This window comes from Juglans microcarpa x Juglans regia, chromosome 6D, assembly GCF_004785595.1.
Source record: "Juglans microcarpa x Juglans regia isolate MS1-56 chromosome 6D, Jm3101_v1.0, whole genome shotgun sequence".
Classification (NCBI taxonomy): Eukaryota; Viridiplantae; Streptophyta; class Magnoliopsida; order Fagales; family Juglandaceae; genus Juglans; species Juglans microcarpa x Juglans regia.
In genome coordinates, this window is record NC_054604.1 from 14,489,353 (window position 1) to 14,510,189 (window position 20,837).

Genomic DNA, 20,837 nt, shown 5'->3' on the forward strand with positions numbered 1-20,837 from the left:
ACGATGAGAAAGTTAGATGGTTTACATTGGTATGTGTGCAATAAGGCACAATAAAGAGTCAGGCTTCCAATATCCTCAAGCCAAGACAAACAGAGAGGGTAGGGTGTAAAACAAGAGTTAATGCGGTTTTGAATGAGGACGGCGGATACACCTTATCTAGTGTAATCTTGGATCACACACATGTATGTAGTCCAAGGAAAGCAAGACACTTTAGATGTTTCAAGAAGGTATATGCTCGTGTGGGTAAGAGGCTTGAAATGATGAGGCCGGAATACGTATGTCAAAGACTTTCAAGAGTGTAGTTGTTGAAGCGGGGTTGGGGGTATGAGAATGTGCCATTTGGGACGAAAGAATGTCAAAACTATATTGAAAAAGTACGATAACTTAGCCTCGGAGTTGGAGGTGTTGAAGCTTTAATACACTACTTCCAGGATATGCATAAAAAAAAATCCTGACTTTTTTTATGCGATTGATGTGGGGCCTGACATGCGGTTAAAAAATGTGTTTTGGGCAAACGCCCGAAGTAGAGCTGTGTATCAATCATTCGGGAATGTGATGACATTTGATATAACATACCTGATCAATGCTTATAAAATGCCTTTTGCGCTGTTTGTGAGTGTGAACCATCATGGTCAGTCAATTCTATTCGAGGGTGGATTGATATCCAATGAGGATGCACATACTTTTGAGTGGTTGTTTGAGTCATGGTTGAAGTGTATGCATAACTGACCACCAAATGCAATCATTACAAACCAAGATAAGGCAATGCAACTTGCAATTGCGAGGGTGTTTCCATCGTCTAGGCATCTCTTTTGCTTGTGGCATATCATGAAGAAACTTCCTAAAAAGTTTGGGTCACATTCTCGAAATGACGAGATCAAGAGTACTCTACACAAATGTGTGTATGACTCGTTAAGTGAGAATGAGTTTGAAGAATGATGGTGCGAATTGCTTGACACATATGATCTTCGCGATAATGCTTGGTTGGGATCTCTTTATGTTGATAGGCAGTCTTGGGTGTCGGCATACGTTAAAAACACATTTTGGACTGGAATGTCAACTACACAACGTAATGAAAGCATGAATGCATTTTCTGATGACTACGTTCACTCTAGGACCACATTGAAACAATTTGTTTATCAGTATGATTTAGCCCTTAGGAGGAAGGCAGAGAATGAAGCAACTGCTAACTTCAATTCATTTAACAGTGAGATTCCTTGCATCTCCCGCTATCCTATCGAGAAGCAATTTCAAAAAACATACACAATTGCCAAGTTTAAGGAAGTCCAAGAAGAATTTCGAGGGTTTTTATATTTAACTACCTCGTATTTAGGGGGCAATGGTGGAAAATATATGTACATAGTTGCGGATGAGATTGAAGTGAGTGATGGATTCCTTAAATGTGTAAACTACATCGTGAGCGTACATGAAGAAGATTCCCTAGATATTACATGCAATTACAAGTTATTTGAGTTTAAGGGAATATTATGTAGACATGCTCTTCGTATTCTGGTGCAATTAGTCAAGAGTGAAGTTCCACCAAAATATATTTTGGATCGGTGGATAAAGGATATAAAGAGAAAATATATCCAAATAAAAAGTAGTTATGAGGCGACGAGCAACCCCGAGAGACAAAGGTATGATTGGATCCAAACTCGCTTCTATCAACTGTGTTCAAATGCTGCAAAGACCGAGCAAAACTGTGTGAAATTGATCGATCAACTAGAAAAGTTGAAGCTAGAGTGCCCGGATGACGATTCAAGAGAAGGTACTTCCACAACTGCTCCAGCTACTCCCATGGATGGCTCGAAGGGCCAAGTTCTTAGTCCATTGGTAGCTCGGAGTAAAAGGAGACCACTAAGAGAAGAACGCACCCCATTGAGAAGGCTCTCAAGAAACCGAATACAAGAAGGAGATTGCCTACAACTAAGGTTGTATATTGCACCATTATTTTTGAACATTTGTTTGTTTGCGCCTGCTTCATTTTTTTATTTTCCATATATTAATGAAGTGTCTTAATGTAACGCCCTGATACCACTATGTAACGCCCATCATTGTGGTAGAACTTTTTATAAGATGATTTTAGAAAATGACGATGGGAATTACCGTTTGATTTAAAAATTTTTACTTCCATACCCAAGATGCAAGACTCTATGTTATAAAATAAAATATGCTTTGAGAATAAAAGAGGTTTACAGCAGAAAGCATCAATTTTAACCATAAAAAGGCCTCTCATTCGGTTCTTGTGGGGGGGGGGGGGGGGAGATGCATGCATAAAAACTAAAATGAGTCGATGACTCGTAAGCATTATTTCATACAGTTAAAATATAATGACATATGCATTCATCATACCATACATACTATACATACATGCATGCGTGCGTTCATTTGAAAACATCACTAGACAAGATTTTTTCTTAAAAATGGGTTTTCTCTTCATAAGACGTTTCTTCCATCAGTGCCTTCATTTCTTAAAGAATGCGATGCATTCATACATTATTTCTTATCACTTTCATTGACCAGTACACACTGTTACGCCCCGTATGTTGGGGTTAGCAGTCTTCCTTTGGACCCGAACTCCACCCCTAGCCATGGGTTGGGAATTCCTTTTCAGTCAGGGGGCAGCATTGGGTGCACTACCAATACTACTTACCCAACATTGCAATTTGTCCATTCATTTGGTACCCTTTTAATTCATTCATGTGGTCGTTACATATTTTCATGCATTAAACGTTTAGTCATTTCTTTCAGTCCAGTCTCTTCAGTCCTAAAACACCATACTTTCTTCACGTCGTTCAAAGCATCAGTTAAAGCATCAGGCATCAACCTCAACATTTCTTTTAGTGGAAAATTCATCCAATAGATACAGTGTATAGTCATCCATTCACATGCATACAATTAATACTTTTGGGTGCGTAAAAAGGGGCTGCTAAGGAGAGTTGTACATACGTGTACCTTTGAACACTTAGCACGTTTTTCGTAAAACATATTTCGTGTCGTTTAGTAAGGCATTGTAAAAGAAAAGCATTTCGTTTTCATTTCATATATTTTGGAAAACTCTAGAAGAGTATGAACGTAATACTTATCTGGACTCCATGCTACTTTCATATCATGCAGTCCATTCATGTACGTGTCAGATGGCAACCTATATGCAGACACATAACCTTGACGTCATCTAATGCATAAGCAACTAAACTTAAAAGACATAAACTATAATTCACTTGGAACACTCTCCTTCTATCTCGTGCTCTTACGTGCCTTTTACTATGTTAAAACCTTCGGGATCCACTTACGATCACTACATCTTCCAACTCAAGATCTTACCTCGAGTGTCCATTCACTAAAGTGAACCCATGATTCACCTTAAGATTAAGATACTAAGACCTTTATCTTACTCTTCCTATTGACCACATTCCGATGCATGATTCTGACTGACGGAGTCACGCATCCCAATCTTAGACAATACACCTGTCGCTACCTTCATGCATCTGAGCTCACACTAAATCCTCATTCCCATTCATACACGCCACACAGCTCTAAGCTAACTCTGAGGTTTAAGCACCGTGTAACCATGCTTAGGACAAATTACCCAATACATATGGTGAATCCGCTCGGCACACCTAAGACTAACATATAACACGTTGATCACATGCTCATAGGGACAAGCGCCATACTCCGATACTAACCTTCTCTTAACCCGGCTAGCATGACTCTTTATGCTACCCGTCCCTTTTGACAGCTCATACCAACACTTAACACGACAAGACTTCATTCACAACTACGTCTTTCGTCACGTCATATACCTCGAGACTACTCCTAAGCTACACCGTGACCATGTCACGTCACCTGACATCCCGCTACGTCATTTCTACGCTAACTCCTAACTCATCACGAGTATGGTCCCTCACGTACTTCTGTTACATCGTGACATCTCGTCACGTTCCTGCTACGTCATTCCTATACTAACTCCTCACCCATCACAAGCACAACTACCAATAACCATGTCACTTCGTGACATTCCCAGTCATGTTTCTGCTGCGCACTCTTACACTTGTTCTGCCACTTCACACATACTCCCAGCCATAGGTCAATCACGGTGACACTTGTCACCTCATACTACAGGCCACATCACAGCTACTTCGCGACACTGTTCCACAGTTTTCGACACTACTCACCACGCTTTATGCCCATCAACCACACAACCATCCTTATCATTGCGACATGCCACACAGTGTATCAATGCGCCTCATGGAATACGCTCCATGTGTACTCCCTTCATACACGCTACGACCCATCACCATTACGGCACACCCGCCATATGGTGCATCACTCCACCACATGGAGTACACTCCATGTGTACTCCCTTCACACACGCTATGCCTCACAGAGTACACTCCACGTGTACTCTTCTCAATCCACACAATGCCACATCACCCATACAGTACAGTCCACAACACCACACAGCACAGTCCACAACACTTCACAACACACTTCCCAACTACGCCTAACACTTAACTACACAGCACATCGCATCTCCATACTACAAAGCGAACTCCACAATACTAACAGTACAGTCCACAACTTAACCAACCAACCAACATATAACTTAAATAACAAGAGAGAGAGAGTTATACCATCGACGGGATACCCATGCGTTGTTCGTTGATCGTCACAGTCAATGATGTTGGAAGGGTTGTACGTGGCAGCTATCCCACGTATAGTGGTTGTTTGGGCGTTTGGATAGCTAAGTGTGGTCTTAGAATGGCTCATGGTAGCAGTGAGGGGTGTAACACGGCATATCTAGCAGTGTACAGTGGCTGTCCACCACGTAAAGTGGAGGTTCTATAAGGGGCTGCACATGGAGGGGCTTGGAAGGACCTCAGCGAGGTGATGGTGCCGTCGAGGTGGCACCACGGTGGCTTTACAGCGGTAGATCTAAGCCGTGCATGAGGGAGAGTCCATGAGAGAGAGGGGGTGTGCGTAAGGGGTAGATCAGGGCTATGGGTGGTTGGGGTAGGCCGATGGTGGCCAGAGGAAGCTTGAGACTGTAGTTGGACGTCATGGGTGGCGACATACAGCGGTGGACAGGGAGAAACCCGTGCATGTGAGGGAGAGAGCCCGTGTGTGTGAGGGAGGCTATGCGCCTCAGGCCAAGGAGAGGAGGAAGGGGGAGGTTCAGGGGGCTTGTGGTGGTGCTCAGTGGCCTGGGGGCTGGCAATGGCGGTGCATGGTGTCTGGATGGGTACGGAACCCATGTGGGTAAACCCATTTCGGGAAAGAAAGGGAGAGGGCTGCCGTGAGGAGCTAGGTTTGGTGGGGCAGTCGCCGATGATGGCTGGAGGTGCGCTAGTGGCCGGCAGCATGGCTGTGACGGAGGCATGGGGCTAGGCGAGCTGAGAGAGGGAATTGGGTGAGGGAGAGGGGTTGTTGCCCGCTTGAGCTAAGGGGGGGAGGCGAGAGAGAGAGGGAAAGGGAAAGTGAGGGAGAAAGAGAGAGGGCTTGAGTATTTAATCTAGGCCCTTCATCTTGGGATCCTCAAAACAATCTAACGGTTGAGGATTAAAACACTGATTTGAAAATGCGTAAACATTAACTTAATTAAAAGCACTGAGAGGAATTAAGGTAGAATATTATTTAAACTAAACTTCAGTTTATAAAATAATATTCTTTCATCATTAATAAATGATGAAGTCTTATTTAATATCTTTAAAAGAATAAAACCATGTAAATAAATTAGAGTTTTCAACATAATTCAATTCTCATAATATTTAAATAACTGAAATCATTTTAATAATAATATTAAAATGATTTCTGACAATTATAATATTTTTGAAACTCTTCAAAAATATTATAATTGTCGTATTTAAAATCAAGTTTAGTTCAGTAACACTAAAAATCCCACATATAAATATTTCCAGTGCATTTAAAACATTGGGCGTACTTTAGAATTTACATAATATCTTTAGAACACGCATCGAGGTTTGGCATGCATAACGAGGCTCGTAGTCGCTGGAGAGAAAGGTAGAGTATTACATAATTTCCGTCCTTGAAACTTGCTTATGTCAGAAGAAAGGAGCGGGGTGTTACACTTAAGTTCCAGCTTGATTGTCAAGATTGCAAAATTTCATCTTAGGTTACATATTACAATATTATTCTTGATTTTTGTTGATATGCATAGAGGAGTAGTCACTTATCAAGAGAAGATATACCAAATTACAATGTGAGTGGCACACAACAAATGGCTCCACAAACCAAGGTACACTTAAAAAGTCAAGTGTCCACAAGTTTATTCCTATTCTTTTCTTTTGTTTATGTATAGAACCCAAAAAATGATATTTGATCATTTTCCTATGTATCCTGGCAACATGATCAAGAAAGTCCAGTTTGGACACATACGCTAGATTATTTTTGTTCTCCCTCGACTGCTCCTCCACCTCCAGTACAAGCACAACCTGTGCTATCGAATCTCTTGGATCAGGATGATCTATATTAGCCTAGATGGTGGCAGCCATGATGGTGTATTTTTTATGGTGTAGAAAAGCATACGTGTTTTTGTGTAGAAAGTATTTTGCCTATTATTGTTGGGCGTTTGTTGTAAATGAATTTTTTTGTATTTATGATGGTGTTGTCCAGCAAAAGTGATTTTTGTGCCATTAGTATCCTAAACACTTATTGTATAGCAAAATTTTGTAAATGAAGTGCATTTTGAGGAGGTGTTGTGGCTATTGTTTAGCAGAATTTATGAAGTTGTATAGTAGAGAATTTATCAAGTGTTGTTGCCTTTGAACATTTATTGTATATCACCTCCTGTGTTTATTTTGAACACTTTAGGAGGTGCAGTTGCTGTTGTATTGAGCTTTCGGTGCTTTGTGATGCCCAAATTGGGCTCATCAATTCTGACTTATATCTCCAGGTATATAATATTAATATTGACTTTGAGGTATCCCCAAATGCATATGTTTTAATTAATTTTGACTTATATCTCCAAGTATATAATATTATAGTGATGCTACTTGGGGTTTTTCATTTAGTTAATTAGGTCTTCAAACCTGTAGGCCCAAATGCACTCACTTTTTTCTCTTTTACTAAAAATAAACACAAAATACAAGCTTTGTATTCAAGGTCTCAAAAAATACAAAGAGTTTCCACAAAATACAAAGAGCTTACACATACATGGGAATATTCAAAGTCTCAACATTAACATGCTAACTTCTATTACAACATTAACATGTGCCTTTTGAACCAACTAGAATTGGATATAAGTAACCCAAAAAAGAAAAGCCATGACAATGAAATTGTTAGAACGTAGGTGGCCTTCTCCAGTTGCCTCTTGCGCCTCTTGGCCTCTATTAATGCTCTAGTGGCTCCTATGGATTTAATGAACCGTATATTCCAGGAGTACATTAACCAGTTTGTTATCGTATTTATTAACGATCTCCTGGTTTATTCTAAGAGCCCGAAGGAGCATGCAAAGCACCTAGAAGTGGTCCTACAAATTTTAAGAGAGAAGAAACTGTATGCCAAACTGACTAAGTGTGAGTTTTGGCTACAAAAGATTTCTTTCCTTGACCACAGAATGTAGAAAGAAGGGATCTCTGTGGATCCTTCGAAGGTCAAGGCAATTGTAGAATGTCCTAGACCTAAGACGGTCCAAGGAATCAGGAGCTTTTGGGTCTTGTGGGGTATTACTGGAGATTTGTCAAAGGGCTTTCCCGCATTGCAGTACCCATGACAAAGTTCACCAAGCAAGGAGTGAAATTTATATGGACTAAGGAGTGTGAGAAAAGCTTCTAGGAGTTGAAAGAGAAGCTTGTGATGGCGCCTGTTCTAACTATAACTTCGGGTACAGGTGGTTTCGTAATATACAGTGACGCGTCACACCAAAGGTTGGGATGTGTCTTTATGCACTGCAGGTGAGTTATAGTGTATGCCTTATGCCAACTCAAGGATTATGAGCATAACTACCCGACCCACGACCTAGAGCTAGCATCAGTTGTTTTTGCCTTAAAGATTTGACAACATTACTTGTACGAGGAGCGCTATGAGATCTACACAGATCACAAGAGTCAAATATTTCTTCAATCAGAAGGAATTAAATGTGAGACAGTGCAGGTGGTTGGAGCTGATAAAGGATTTTGACTGCGCCGTCAACTGCCATCCCGGCAAGTCTAGTGTTGTAACAGATAACCTCAGTAGGAAGATTTCTTCTAATACCCTTGCGAGCATGTATACCTCTCAGAAATTTATTCTCCTAGACATGGAGAAGCTATGAGTGGAGATGGTGAAGGATGTACAGGCAAATTTAAGTACCTTGGTTCTTAATCTGACAATATCGGACCAGATTAAAGCTGCTAAGAGTAAAAATGTCAGCCTCCAAAAGATCAAGACAGAGGTTTCAAAAGGGAAGCGGCTCGCCTTTACGTTGTTTTGAAAATGGGTCCCTGCGATTCAAGGGGAGACCTTGTGTACCAGCAGAGAAAGAATTACGCGATCTACTACTGAGGGAGATGCATAGGTCTTTATATACAGTGTATCTAGGTAGCACCAAGATGTATCGAGACCTAAGACAACACTACTGGTGGAGCAGAATGAAGAGGGATGTATCTAATTCTGTAGCTCAATATCTCACATGCCCGATGGTTAAGGCCGAGCATCAAGGGTCTTCAGGAACACTACAACTAGTGTTGATCCCAACTTGACCATGGGATGAGATCAGCATGGACTTTGTCACAAGATTTCCTAAAGCCCTGGAGGACAAAATTCAGCATGGGTGATCGTCAATAGATTGTCCAAGACAGCTCACTTCATCCTATTCAGATGACCTATTCAATGAGCAAATTAGCGGAACTGTAGGTCCTGGAGATAGTCAAACTACATGGGGTTCCATCCAAAATCGTGTAGGATTGGGATTTGCGGTTCACATCAGTGTTTTGGAGGAGTGTGCAAAAGAATCTGGGGATTAGTATTTCAAAGGGTAGCTCCCATGAAAGGGGTGATAAGGTTTGGAAAGAAAGTCAAGCGAACTCACATCTCAATGCTTCAAAAATATGTGCATGGTCCCTCCATGTGATCAAGTATGCGCCATTCTAGTACACGAGGATTTCTCCTATGAAGAAGCACTAGTTCAAATCCTGGATCATAAAGTACAAGTGCTCCACGGCAAAACAATTCCAATGCTCAAAGTGTAGTGGAATCACCACACCGATCAAGAGGCGATGTGGGAGCATGAGGACGGTATGAGGGAAAAGTATCCCACCTTTTTCCTTTGAAGTATGTTCAATCTCGAGGACGAGATTGTTTTTAAGGGGGGTAGAGTTGTAATACCCCAGTCCTACTATATAGATCCTTACGTCATTTTATTAATTCTTTAAGTCAAATATTTTGAGATAAATATTTTTATTACTTTTAATTATTTTATTTTAAGATGAGTATGCTTTATGTTTAAAATATGATTTATTAAAATAAATTAAGGGTATTATTTTTAAGATTTTGAACTATTTTCTTTTAAGCCATTTAATTTTATTTATTTAGGAAATGACCCAATTATTCTCTTCCATTGGATTGGTAGGTGAACAGCATCCTTGAGGTGGATAGATCTCCACCATCCATCTTCCAAGCTTATGTGATAATCTTTGACTAAAACAATTAAACCCTTTATTCTTTTCACCTGTAGGATTCTAGGACAAGCCAATAAGCTGCATCCGTAGGCTTCTAAAGCAAGCCATTGAGCTCCTTACACCCGTAAGCTTCCTAAGGAAGCTATTGACTTCTTGTTCTCTTCCTAGCACCCATCAATTAAGGCCACAAAAGGAGAAAAGAAAAAGGCAAAACTAATCCTAAGCATTTTTCCCACCCAAACCTGTCGGCTACCCTTAGGAAAAGCAAGAAAAGGGTTTCATCTTCTTTCCCAAGCCATAGTCGATCCTCTCTTCTTCTCCTCTCTTTTGTTCTTCAAGAAACCAAACTCCTCTCATCTCCTTCAAACCAAGCATCCATTTTTCCCTCTTCTCAAGAGGAAAATAGCAAGGTAAGAGTCCCCTTAATCTTTCTCCCTTGTGTATTTCGAATTTAGCCATGGTTGATCAAGTGGGTTTTCTTTTGATGATTTTTTATGTTTCAGTTTTGGGGTTTAAAACAGTGATATCGTGTTGCTCTTCATCCACACGTCTATACCTCTATTTGATCTTCCACTTGTGTTTTGAAAGAAGCTAAGAGCTTAAGGTAAAAATCTTAATTTGACTTATTTATTTTTAATGTGATTTTGGAAGCTTATTAAGTTGTTTTAGCTTGTGTTTTGGTGTAGTTAAATTCCTATATTACAAATAAATATGTATGCCCTATTTTTGGTCCAAACCGAATGGTATTATAGTTGTTTTGCTATGTATTTTCCTATATTTTGAAAATACTATGTTGTTATTAAACTTGGTTAATCATAAATGATTATTAAAGTGATTTTTAATTATATATGTTGGTATCATGTGCCTTGTATTGAGGAGTGGTTGTTAATCTATTTTTAAAATGCTAGAGGTTTGGTTCAAAGGTTTTGCTTGGTCCTATAATTTTATATCTTGCTTTTAAAAGATATTAAGTGAGTAAATCATAAGTTTAAGTATTTAAAGGTTTTAAAGTTTCTTAATGGGTAACTTTGCTATACTTCATGCTACTTTAATTTTTAATGGGACGTTTTATCTAAACTAACTAATATATTGCTTATGTGAATAAGTTATAGCTTAGTTAATTTAGATATAAGAGATTGTTTGTGCATGATATATTATGATATGCAAAGTTGTCTAAGCATTCCTAAGACTATATCACGCCATGTCTTGATGTAAAAATAGCCAATTTATGTTGTCCCTCGTTTGGTTAAATTCTATCTAACCCAAAAATCCAAAATGTTCATAAGCTAACTTTTTTATAATGAGGGACCACAAGTTGATTTAAAGGGGAATGTTTCCTAAGCTTGTTTAACCTACTTGAGATGCCTAAATCTATTTTAAAGCTCATTGTTGAGAATTTTCAGATTTTTTCTTCTAATGTCCACAACCCGAAGTGAGCTTGAAGCTTATGAATTCTTAATTACTTTTCATGTAAGCTTTTAAAATAGTCATTCCATGGACAACTAGCATGTCTTAATATTTAAGTTATTTCTCTTCTAAGTTGAGGTGAGGAGTAGTCATTTGGGTTAATGCTAAGCATAGAATGGACGTTAGATTGTAGTATCGTAGCTTTCTCTTTTAAAGGGAGGGCTAAAGAATATTGTATAAGTATTAACACGCTTATACTATTTATTGGAATAGGAATATTGAAGTTGCAAGTATTGTGGAGCATAGAGATAAGTAGCTATGACCATGCTTCTTACACCAAATTCTTTTTATGAAAGAATGTTTCTCTCTCTTATTGCAAATGTTCTTCTAAAGAAAAGAGTAAATGAATATAGTATGCACAAACTCTTTCTTGATAGCCTCTGTTAAGCACCCTATCGATTATAATTGTGTGTATGTGTATAAGGTAATGCATGCATGTAGGTTCTAAGTCATGAGATTTCCATATATGCTCTCTCAATAAACTTATTGATTATTCCTATATGTAGTAAAGCATGAAAATCTATCTTCTTCATAAAAATGCATGTGCATCGAAGTAAGAAAGATGATGAAATGTTTTGATTGCAAAGGAAAAGAAATGAATGTCTCATGCCTTATGCTTCAAGTGATGCTTTAAATGAGTTTTAAAATGCCCCTATGAATCTTTGCTTTTAAATGACGCGAAGAAAATGCTTTAAAATGTCCCTATGAACTGATGCTTTAAATGATGCAAATGAACATTTTAAGATGTCCCTATGAATTGATGTTAAATTGTCCCTATGAACTGACGCTTTATGGATGCCATAAAAAATGATGTTTAAGCTCATGCTTTTAAAATGATGTTTTCTTCATGAATGCACTGTTAAATGAAAAGATGATGTTTAAGCTCATGCTTTTAAATGAAGTTTTCCATGAATGAACTGTTAACTGATGAAAATGACTGAAAGGACTTAAATGAATGAAGGAAATGACTGAATGAATGAATGTCTTATTGTATGAAAATATGTAACGGCCATATGAATGAAAAGGGTACCAAAAGAATTGGCAGATTGCAATGCCGGGTAAGTAGTACTGGTAATGCACCCAGTGTTGCCCCTGACTAAAAGGGATTCCTAACCTATGGCCACGGGCGGAATTCGGGTCCAAAGGAAGACCGCTAACCCCAACACACAGGGCGTAATAGTGTGTACCGGCCAAAAAAAGTGAAACATGAAAGTATAGTTATTTCTTAAAATGTTTATACATGAAAGCACTGTTATTTCTTAAATTTTTATGCATGAAAGTATGACTTATTCCTTAAACTGTTATGCATGAAAACATTATCAAGATTAGCCAATATTTATGTATGCATGTTTTCAAAAGAAAAAGAATAAATGTCTAGTATGTTCACTGCATGGTGTACTACTTACTGAGTATTCAACTCACTTTTGTTTTAAATGTTTTAAAACGTCCAGGTAATGACAAAAAGGCTAGGGAGTAAGGCACTACTGTAGAGGGAGAGGCAAACGCTTAGGACCTTCCCTAACTAGAACAGTTATGTTTATGGATGATGAGTTATATTTTTATGAACATATGGACTCTGAGAGTTTTTTATGGATGAATGTTCGAATAAAATGTCTATCAAGTGTTCTCTTTATTAAATGAGAAATTTAGAGTACACGTGCGTCATGTCCATGCCGATCGCATGTTATTAGAAAAAAAAAAAAAAAAAAAAAAAAAAAAAAGACAGGTGTGTACGTTGCTATCCCTCACCTCCTGAGGCAAGGTTGTAACATAAAAAAAAAAAAAAAAAAAAAAAGGAACAAACTGAACCCCCTAAGAAGCAAGTCAAAAGCTTTGAGAAAAATAATTAAAAAAACACATTCCTAAAACAAACCCTCACGTCTACCTCTGAATCGAAGCTTTTGGCTGGTAGAGGTTACCTGAAATAAACAAACAATGAAGAGGGAGCCAAGCTTTTGGCAACGGAAGGCACTCGTGATGGTATTCAGCGATGGGATTGCCACAGGGACAGTGTGAGAACGACCATAGGACAATGAGGGAAGGGCGATGGGAGGGTTTAGATGATTTTCTAAGACAATATAAAAAACACGGGGTGATATTTTTTATCCATTTTTGTACCGTTATGTTTTATTTTTTTTTAAAATTAATTATATGCCACGTGGCATGCCACATCAGGCAATCAACTGGAGCGGTACTATGCAAGCAGTACAGTAGCGCAACTCGTAAATTAAACCCCATATACGGAACAATACCATCATTGTCTTCAACCTAGAATTAGGGTTGTCGCTGTTCTCTAGCACTCCACACATCACTAATTGATTTTGATGTTTGTTGAGATATTAAGATTGCCAATCCTCAAGATTATATGAAAAATTTTGCATTTTAACCATGTTTTGTAAAATGATGTTTTTTACAAGTTTTCTTAAAATGCCTCTCATTTAAAACATGATTGTGTAAAGGTGTAAAACAAATTCAACCCCTAAACAATAATTACCACCTGCAAGAAGCCATCGCATAAATTATCATCCAGAATTGTGCTCTATATACATATATTTCATTAACAAGTTGGTAAGCTACATGGAAAAAATCTACATTGACCACATTCATGTATGCAAGGATGAATAACTTGGTTTTTCTGACCAGTTGAAATATTAAGAATCGATGCAAAGAAAGAGAAACAATCATGCAGCCCCAAAACCGCTTTACCATCTCTTTCATCATGAACAACATTAGAGGTTCCAATTCCAATTTCAACCAGAAACAATGCTCTTTTTGTTTTTCATTCTCTACCCATTTTCACCCCTGGGAGATGGGCAATGATGTCAATACTTCACTAAACGTCACCGGCCTTACAGTTATACACCCAAGAAAAAATCAACCTACTTCACTACCTCTTCCCACATCCAACTTCAATCACTAGCAGTATTGCTTCTTGTCATTGTATCTCCTCATAAACGTCTTCATGTTGATTTAGCAATGACGAGTTCCTCAAAGGTGGAGAGCTTAGTTGTCCCGTTCCATCAGCCAGTTTTGACCGAACAATCTGCAAATGCATTACCAATATCATTCTCTAGTCTTTGAAAATAACAGCACGAGATTCTGATAATGAGGCAAAATGGAAATAGCAAGTTCTCATTATGTCATCAAGAGGGTCTCTATCGTTTTCCTCTCCGGGAGAGATGCATGCACATAGACGTTTGTTAATTATAATATCACCCTTACTATTTGCTATTATTGACCATCAAATTTCTTTACTTATCAATACACTGATTATAGGTCTTTAACTATTAATACGCTATGTTCATTTTGATTCTTTCTGTAGAATATTATGGTAGACTGGTATACAAAAGGTATATAACTTTATCAATTAAATACGAAAGAGTCCAAACCACTGAATAAAAATTTCACTGCAGCTGTTGGTGAAGGCACCAGGTGCACCAAAGCGCAAACATGCCCAGAGTCTGATTGAAGTAAAAGTGCATATCTATAAACAATAACGTATCACAAGGTTTAAAGACAGCAAGACAGTAATGAATTTAGCCTTGTAACTCGAGGTGTAAGAATATCATGCAACAATCAAGTGATCAATTAATTACATTTAAAAATATCATTTAGATAAATATTGTGCTTTAACAAAGTATATACAACCATGCTATTTGATAGCTATAATCAAAATAAAGTTCATATAGTTCAATCAATATATCCCAGGGGCTAATGACCAAAAAAGTTACTACTGAGTTTTTTTTTTTTTTTTTGTATATATATATATATATATAGGAAAAAGTTACCATGATAGTTGGCAAACGCATTTTCAAAAATGGAAATTTATGCTGGTGGGAGAACACTCCCTCCTATTTTCTGCTAATTTAATATATCTTCTACTTATTGTCATACACAAGCCCTTGGAATGCAATTTAGTTCACTTTTAATTTTATTATCCTTGATTTTCTTAATAGTCGATTGATTTTCTTATTTGTTTATTTTCATTGAAAAAATAACCTAGCCCCGCCACTAATGAAAATTTTTTTTTTTAAATACCTAATGAAATTTAATTGAATGCGCAGAGGGACAACCTTAGTAGAAGTATACAAGAGGTTACACCCCATCTATCTGCAAGGAAAAAAAAAAAAAAAAAAAAAAAGAGCGAGCAAAATTCTTTGAAATCTAGAAAGCTAGAGAACTGGGAACTATTGTCAGCAGCCATCCAATCATAAAGAGTCAAACAATGTGGCTTTTATTTCTGTCGTTTTCCTCTCACGGTCTTCAGAAGTTCAGGCATTACATTCTTGCCAAATGCACCACATTAAGCACAGAAGGACCATCTTCCAAACTTCTATATTTCTATGGACTCCACAAGGACTCCTCTAGCATGCCAACATCCCCAACCCTCATTGCGGCATGACCCACTCAATCCAGTGTCGAACATTGCTACGCATAATTCACTAGCCACCCCACAATGTAACAAGAGGTGACACTTTCCCAGTCATGCTTGCAAAGAGAGCAGCAATCCATTATAAATATGCACTTTTTTCTCAAGTTGTCCGTTGTGAGGATATATTTAGACTGCATGTGATCCAACGTAATTTATCCTCACCTCCGCTTCTCCACCTAAAAGAGTGCAACTTGTCAACAAACAAAGAGAATAACTCCATCTCCCAATTGTGGGCTGATGTTATAAAGTTAACATCCCAGTGAAGTATATTATCAGAAATCTGCATGTGTTCTGCAATGAAAGCTTCCTTGCATTGGGATAGATGGAAAAGTTTCAAGAAATAGTCTTCAAAGGTTGGTCCCAACACCACACATCGTGCAAAAACCTGATTTTAGACCCATCATCCACCTCATATCTAATGAAACAAGAAGTCGCATACCCTCTCCTGATGTTTTTCCACACACCAACACATAAGACCCACCTACCTCGTGAACACCATCCACCTCACATGCCACCACATTTTGTATCCACCACCAAGTGCCATAAAGCATCCCTTGCTATCGCATAACGGCATATTGAATAAAAGCAAACTTCTAATCTCCAAACAGCCAAATGAGATTTGGGCGCAAAAAATTGTCCACTTGACTTGAAGAAGCTTGAATTCATTGCCAATTCTTTTGTAGCTTTTTAAGACACTGACCTACACCAACAAGGAGGTGCAAAAGAGAAAGAAATAAGTTGGTAAATTAGATAAATATAGCCACGTCCATCCAGCTAAAAGGTGTTCAATCTTTTCCAAGACTCCACTCCAAATTGACTTTCATTAAAAGAAGCCCCCCAATGGAAGACCTAGATACTTCAAGGTGTTGACCTGCCAATAACTTTAGTTCGATGCCAACCTTTCGACCAGTGATCAACTAACCTCCTCACCAACACAACACCTGTCGACAGAACTCCCTTATATTCAATGTACAATATTCTTGTCTAAACTTGTGGCTTCAATGAGAAGCGATAGAGAACTCTTTTACAACTTTTTTACAATTCTGTTTTAAATGGATAGCATTTTTATGGAGTCCCGCTACGGACATAAAGGGTTCCCACAAACTGATTTGGCACTGTGCCACCTTAGTTTTCTTTTTCGGATCTCATTTGGGAGAAAGTTGTCCCGTTCCTTCCCCGCTTCAGTCCCCCAAACCCAGCCCGTCGTTTGAGCTTCGTCATCCAATTCTTTTCCTAGTTTTTTCCCATTCCTTTGAGCTTCGTTGTCCCCTTTCGTCAACCAATAAGTTACTTATTTATCTTTCTTTTTTTGCTGTTTTTCCACTTCCGTTGGCTGCTTTTCCCCGTTCTTTTCCACTTAGCATTTGTTGTCTTTGTTATTTTCGTTGTTTGTACTCATCGTCGGCGTCGTCCCTAACGCCATCGCTCTCCAGCATAACCCTCAAATCCCAATCCCATTTTGCTATTATCACAGCTTTAAAAAAATTAATGGCTAAAGCAAAAGTGACCCATCAAGCCAAAGACCACAAAAAAGCAGCCCCTCAACCTCAAGACGGAAGCCAAAACCGAGGAGCCAAACCTATGGATGACCATTCAGAGAAGCTCCAGAGCCTCAAGTCCCTCAACTCTCTCCTTCTCAAAGAAACCTTTGAGCACAGACAACAGGTCGAGTCCATGGAGGCCGAGTTGACACTATCTGCAATGGAAAAGAAGGTTCTGGAGGCCAAGTTGATTCAGGCAATGAAGGATCTGGGCTCTGTCACGTATTTTCTTGGTCTAGAGATTATTGCTGGTTCACATGGTATCTTTCTGTCACAGCCCAAGTATGCCCAGGACTTGGTGGCTGCTGCTGCTCTCCAGGACTATACTCCTCTTGATACTCCCATGAAACTTAATCTCAAGCTGCACAAAGAAGAGGGTGACCTGTTATCAGACCCTGCAGCCTATCGTACGCTTCTTGACAGCTTGGTCTATCTTACAATCACTAGACTTGATATCTCTTATGCGGTCCAGCAGGTTAGTCAATTCATGGCTTCTCCCTGGCACCTCCATATGGCTGCAGTTCGATGAATCATCCGATATGTCCAGGGCACAGCTTTGTGGGGATTTTTCTACCTTGCTGGTACTTCACTTGATCTTGTAGCATATAGTGATGCTGATTATGCCGGGTGTAGTGACACTCGACGTTCTACTACGGGTAGGTGTATGTTTCTTGGCCCAGCTCTTATTTCTTGGAAAAGCAAGAAACAGGACCATGTTTCTAAGTCCTTTACTAAGTCCGAATATAGGGCTATAACCCAAGCTTGCGCTGAGATACATTGGCTCCACGGGCTATTGGTTGAGCTTGGTTTTTCTCCATGCGGTCCTACTTCTCTTCATGCAGATAATACTAGTGTCATTCACATTTCAGCCAAGCCCATCTTCCATGAATGCACTAAACATATCAAGGTTGATTGCCACTTCATCCGTGAGGCATCTGAAACTCAAACTATCTCTCTTCCCCATGTGTCTAGCAATCTTCAAGTGACAAATATTTTCACCAAGGCTCTCACATGGTAACGATATAATTTTCTTACAAACAAATTGATGCTTATGGATAACCCGCATCAATTTGAGGGGAGATATCAATAGAAGGCGATAAATTTGCCGTGTCAATAGATAAATTCCTACTGAGTAATAGCTGTAATTGACTCATTAATCTAGACTGTATATACTCTCCTAAATAGGAGAGGAGATTTAGCTTACCATGTATAGCTCCCTAGAATCACTCTATGTAATCAGCTAGCTTACCTGGCAGTCTTGCCTATATAATGAAAGACCTTCTCAAAAGAGAAGACAATTCGAACCATTCTGTTACAAATAAGATTCAACAGAGTATTAAATGTATATGCATACTAACCTTTTCTATTTCATCATGAAGAATAGGATTGTCTTTCAAGTACTGTAATGCTCTGTCTCTCCCCTGTCCCAACCTTTTTCACAAGCATAAGACAACAATAAGCCACAGTAATATTTATAGACCAAGAATAAAGTTAACTTGTCTGAACAGACGGATAAGAAGAATTGATTGGTGATCAATCATGATCATTCTACAAAACATGGGGGCAGTATTGTACGCAAATTAAGGTGTCGTTTGGATTTGAAGATGAGTTGAAATGAGTTGTGAATAGTAGTGAGATGGGTTGTGAATAGTAGTGAGATTTGTGAGTTAAAGTTGATGAATAGTAATGAATAATAGTGAGATGAGTTGAGATGGGTTGAGATGGATTGCGAATATAAACCGGGCTAAATGTTAACTCCAATCATATGCAGCTATTTAAAATAATCCATTTTTTTCATCTCTCTAAGAAGCTCCAAGGATACTATAGTGAAAAAAAAACATCTTTAGCACAGAACAAGAGATAAGCAAAACTAAACTTACAGCAAAGAAAGAATTTATATAATTTTCAAAGTAATTTTGTTTGCTTCTATTGAGCCACCTCAAAATTTTCTAAATCAACGTCATTTGCAACCAATTTATTATTTTTCATTTCAATTTATCTACCCCTAAGAATATAGAGTTATAAGTTTTGGATATACTTCTCTCTCCGTACACTTTTACAATGGAAATTTGCTCTAGCAACCTTTGTCGGAACTATACTCCATAAGATTTCTACTAACTGTTATTTGTTTAAGATGGGTTTTATAAAAGAGTTAAATCTTATAAACGGTCTGACCAAACTCTACGGAATAGCAGCCCTCCAATAACTTGATGCAACGTAGATTTCCCATCTAAACTACAATGGAGCCACACTATAGCAAATCGCAAATCCTGATCCCCTCACACAGATCTCCCCCTTTCACCCTGCAGCCCCTCGGTCCCCCTCTCACCCTCGCAGCCCATACTAGTCGCTCGCCCATCCCTCGCCCACCTCTCGGAGCTTTCGTCGGAATCAATCCTCTCGGAAGACTATTTTTTGCGAGCCTCTCTCAACTTTCGGTGGCCCATCTCGAAAAGGAGTTACCCTTTTAAGTTGCTTTGGTTGCATCCCTTGTCCAACATGGTTCTTCATTCTTGCCTTTGTTTATGAAAATGTTCGAATTGGCGACGAAGAATCAAGGATTTCGCGGTGCGAGAATTTCCTCATTATTTTAGCGAGAGAAGGGTGTAGAATGGTGGAGATGTGCTGCGAGGAGCACGACAAACACGCGGTGGGGTCGCAGTTTATTATCCATACTGTTAGGAGGGTCTTGGAGCTGTTCAACTTGGAATCCACAACGATTAATACCAAGGGGTGTGAGGCCTTGTTGGATTTGGTTGAGAACATGGCCAAGGACAGCTTTGATTTGTATTACGCGCTATTCATGTACAATAAGAGCACTTTGGAGATGTTGGAGAGGTTGGATTGGGCTTTCGAGGCGTTGAGGAATGAGCTATTCGCCGGTTGCATAAATTCTTTCAAACCCAGAACTTGAAAAACCAACAACCCTGCTAACATTATGTACAGGAGAGGCATCAGAATAGGTATAAGCCTCATTTGATGGAAATTATTTGTTATCAAATAAAAGTGGATCTGGGAGAGCCACTCACGACGTTGAAGGTGGATATGGAGGGGTAAGATTACTGGGGGAGAGGGAATTTGCAGAGAGCAGAGGGGTGAGGGATCTAGGTTTCTGTGGGAAGGGATGAATCGTCCTGGATTTAGTTCAAGACCCAATAGGACTGAGATGGTGGCGTCAGCGTTGGACTAAGATTGGGGCGGTGCAAAGAGAAGGAAGAGGGGCAGCGAGGAAGAGGAAGACGAAAGAGAAGGCCACGAAATCACAGTGTATTTCCTCTTGATTCTCTATGGTGGAGCCTATTCAAATTACAGTGTATTTCCTTAAGTGGCAACAGTTGAATAGAAGGCTGCTTTTGTGCAATTTATAGCCCAACCGCTTAGAAGCGGTTCTCTTTATAAAACACCTTTGGATAGAGACAATAGTGTTTGTATTATCACTAGAGGGGGCGAATTGGTTTTGTATCACAAAGAGGAGTCGAAAGACCACTAAAGAGATGGTTTTTTCACAAAGTAGTGCCCGCTGGCTAGCCAATCCAGTGGAGGAATGCACCTCATCGGAGGGAAGCAAGAACTTCTACAAGTCGTATCAAGATGGTACGAAGTAACTGAATATGGCGGCAGTGGGCGTAGTGGTCCTATGTTGATCCCGGAAGGTATGGATAGGGAAGGGAGGGGGGGGGGGGGGGTTTGGAAATACCTCTCCAAGGAAATGAAACATGCTTTGTATATGCATGTTCTAGTAAATAAGAAGCCGACGTCGGCAACACCCATGGACAAAGC

General features: G+C 39.1%; 2 protein-coding genes across 5 annotated transcripts in view; one reads left to right on the forward strand and one right to left on the reverse strand.

Moving 5' to 3' along the window:
• Window positions 1-402: 402 nt before the first annotated feature.
• Window positions 403-6,727, forward strand: LOC121233971 (protein FAR-RED IMPAIRED RESPONSE 1-like). The gene is made up of 2 exons (XM_041129755.1): window positions 403-2,020; window positions 6,095-6,727. The coding sequence occupies exon 1, from the start codon at window positions 1,054-1,056 to the stop codon at window positions 2,017-2,019; it is 966 nt and encodes a 321-aa protein (XP_040985689.1). The 5' UTR covers window positions 403-1,053; the 3' UTR covers window position 2,020; window positions 6,095-6,727.
• Window positions 6,728-13,603: 6,876 nt separating this feature from the next.
• The window catches only part of LOC121234642 (DNA repair protein recA homolog 1, chloroplastic), a 29,527-nt gene continuing 22,293 nt past the window's right edge, over window positions 13,604-20,837 (reverse strand). For 3 of the 4 annotated variants that reach the window (XM_041130669.1, XM_041130667.1, XM_041130666.1), the window contains 2 exons: window positions 18,416-18,488; window positions 13,604-14,127 (listed from right to left, as the gene is read on the reverse strand). In XM_041130669.1, coding sequence (XP_040986603.1) covers window positions 14,020-14,127; window positions 18,416-18,488 — 181 coding nt within the window. In that variant the 3' untranslated portion in view covers window positions 13,604-14,019. The remainder of the gene's footprint in view (window positions 14,128-18,415; window positions 18,489-20,837) is intronic. The other variant, XM_041130668.1, reaches the window with a different exon arrangement.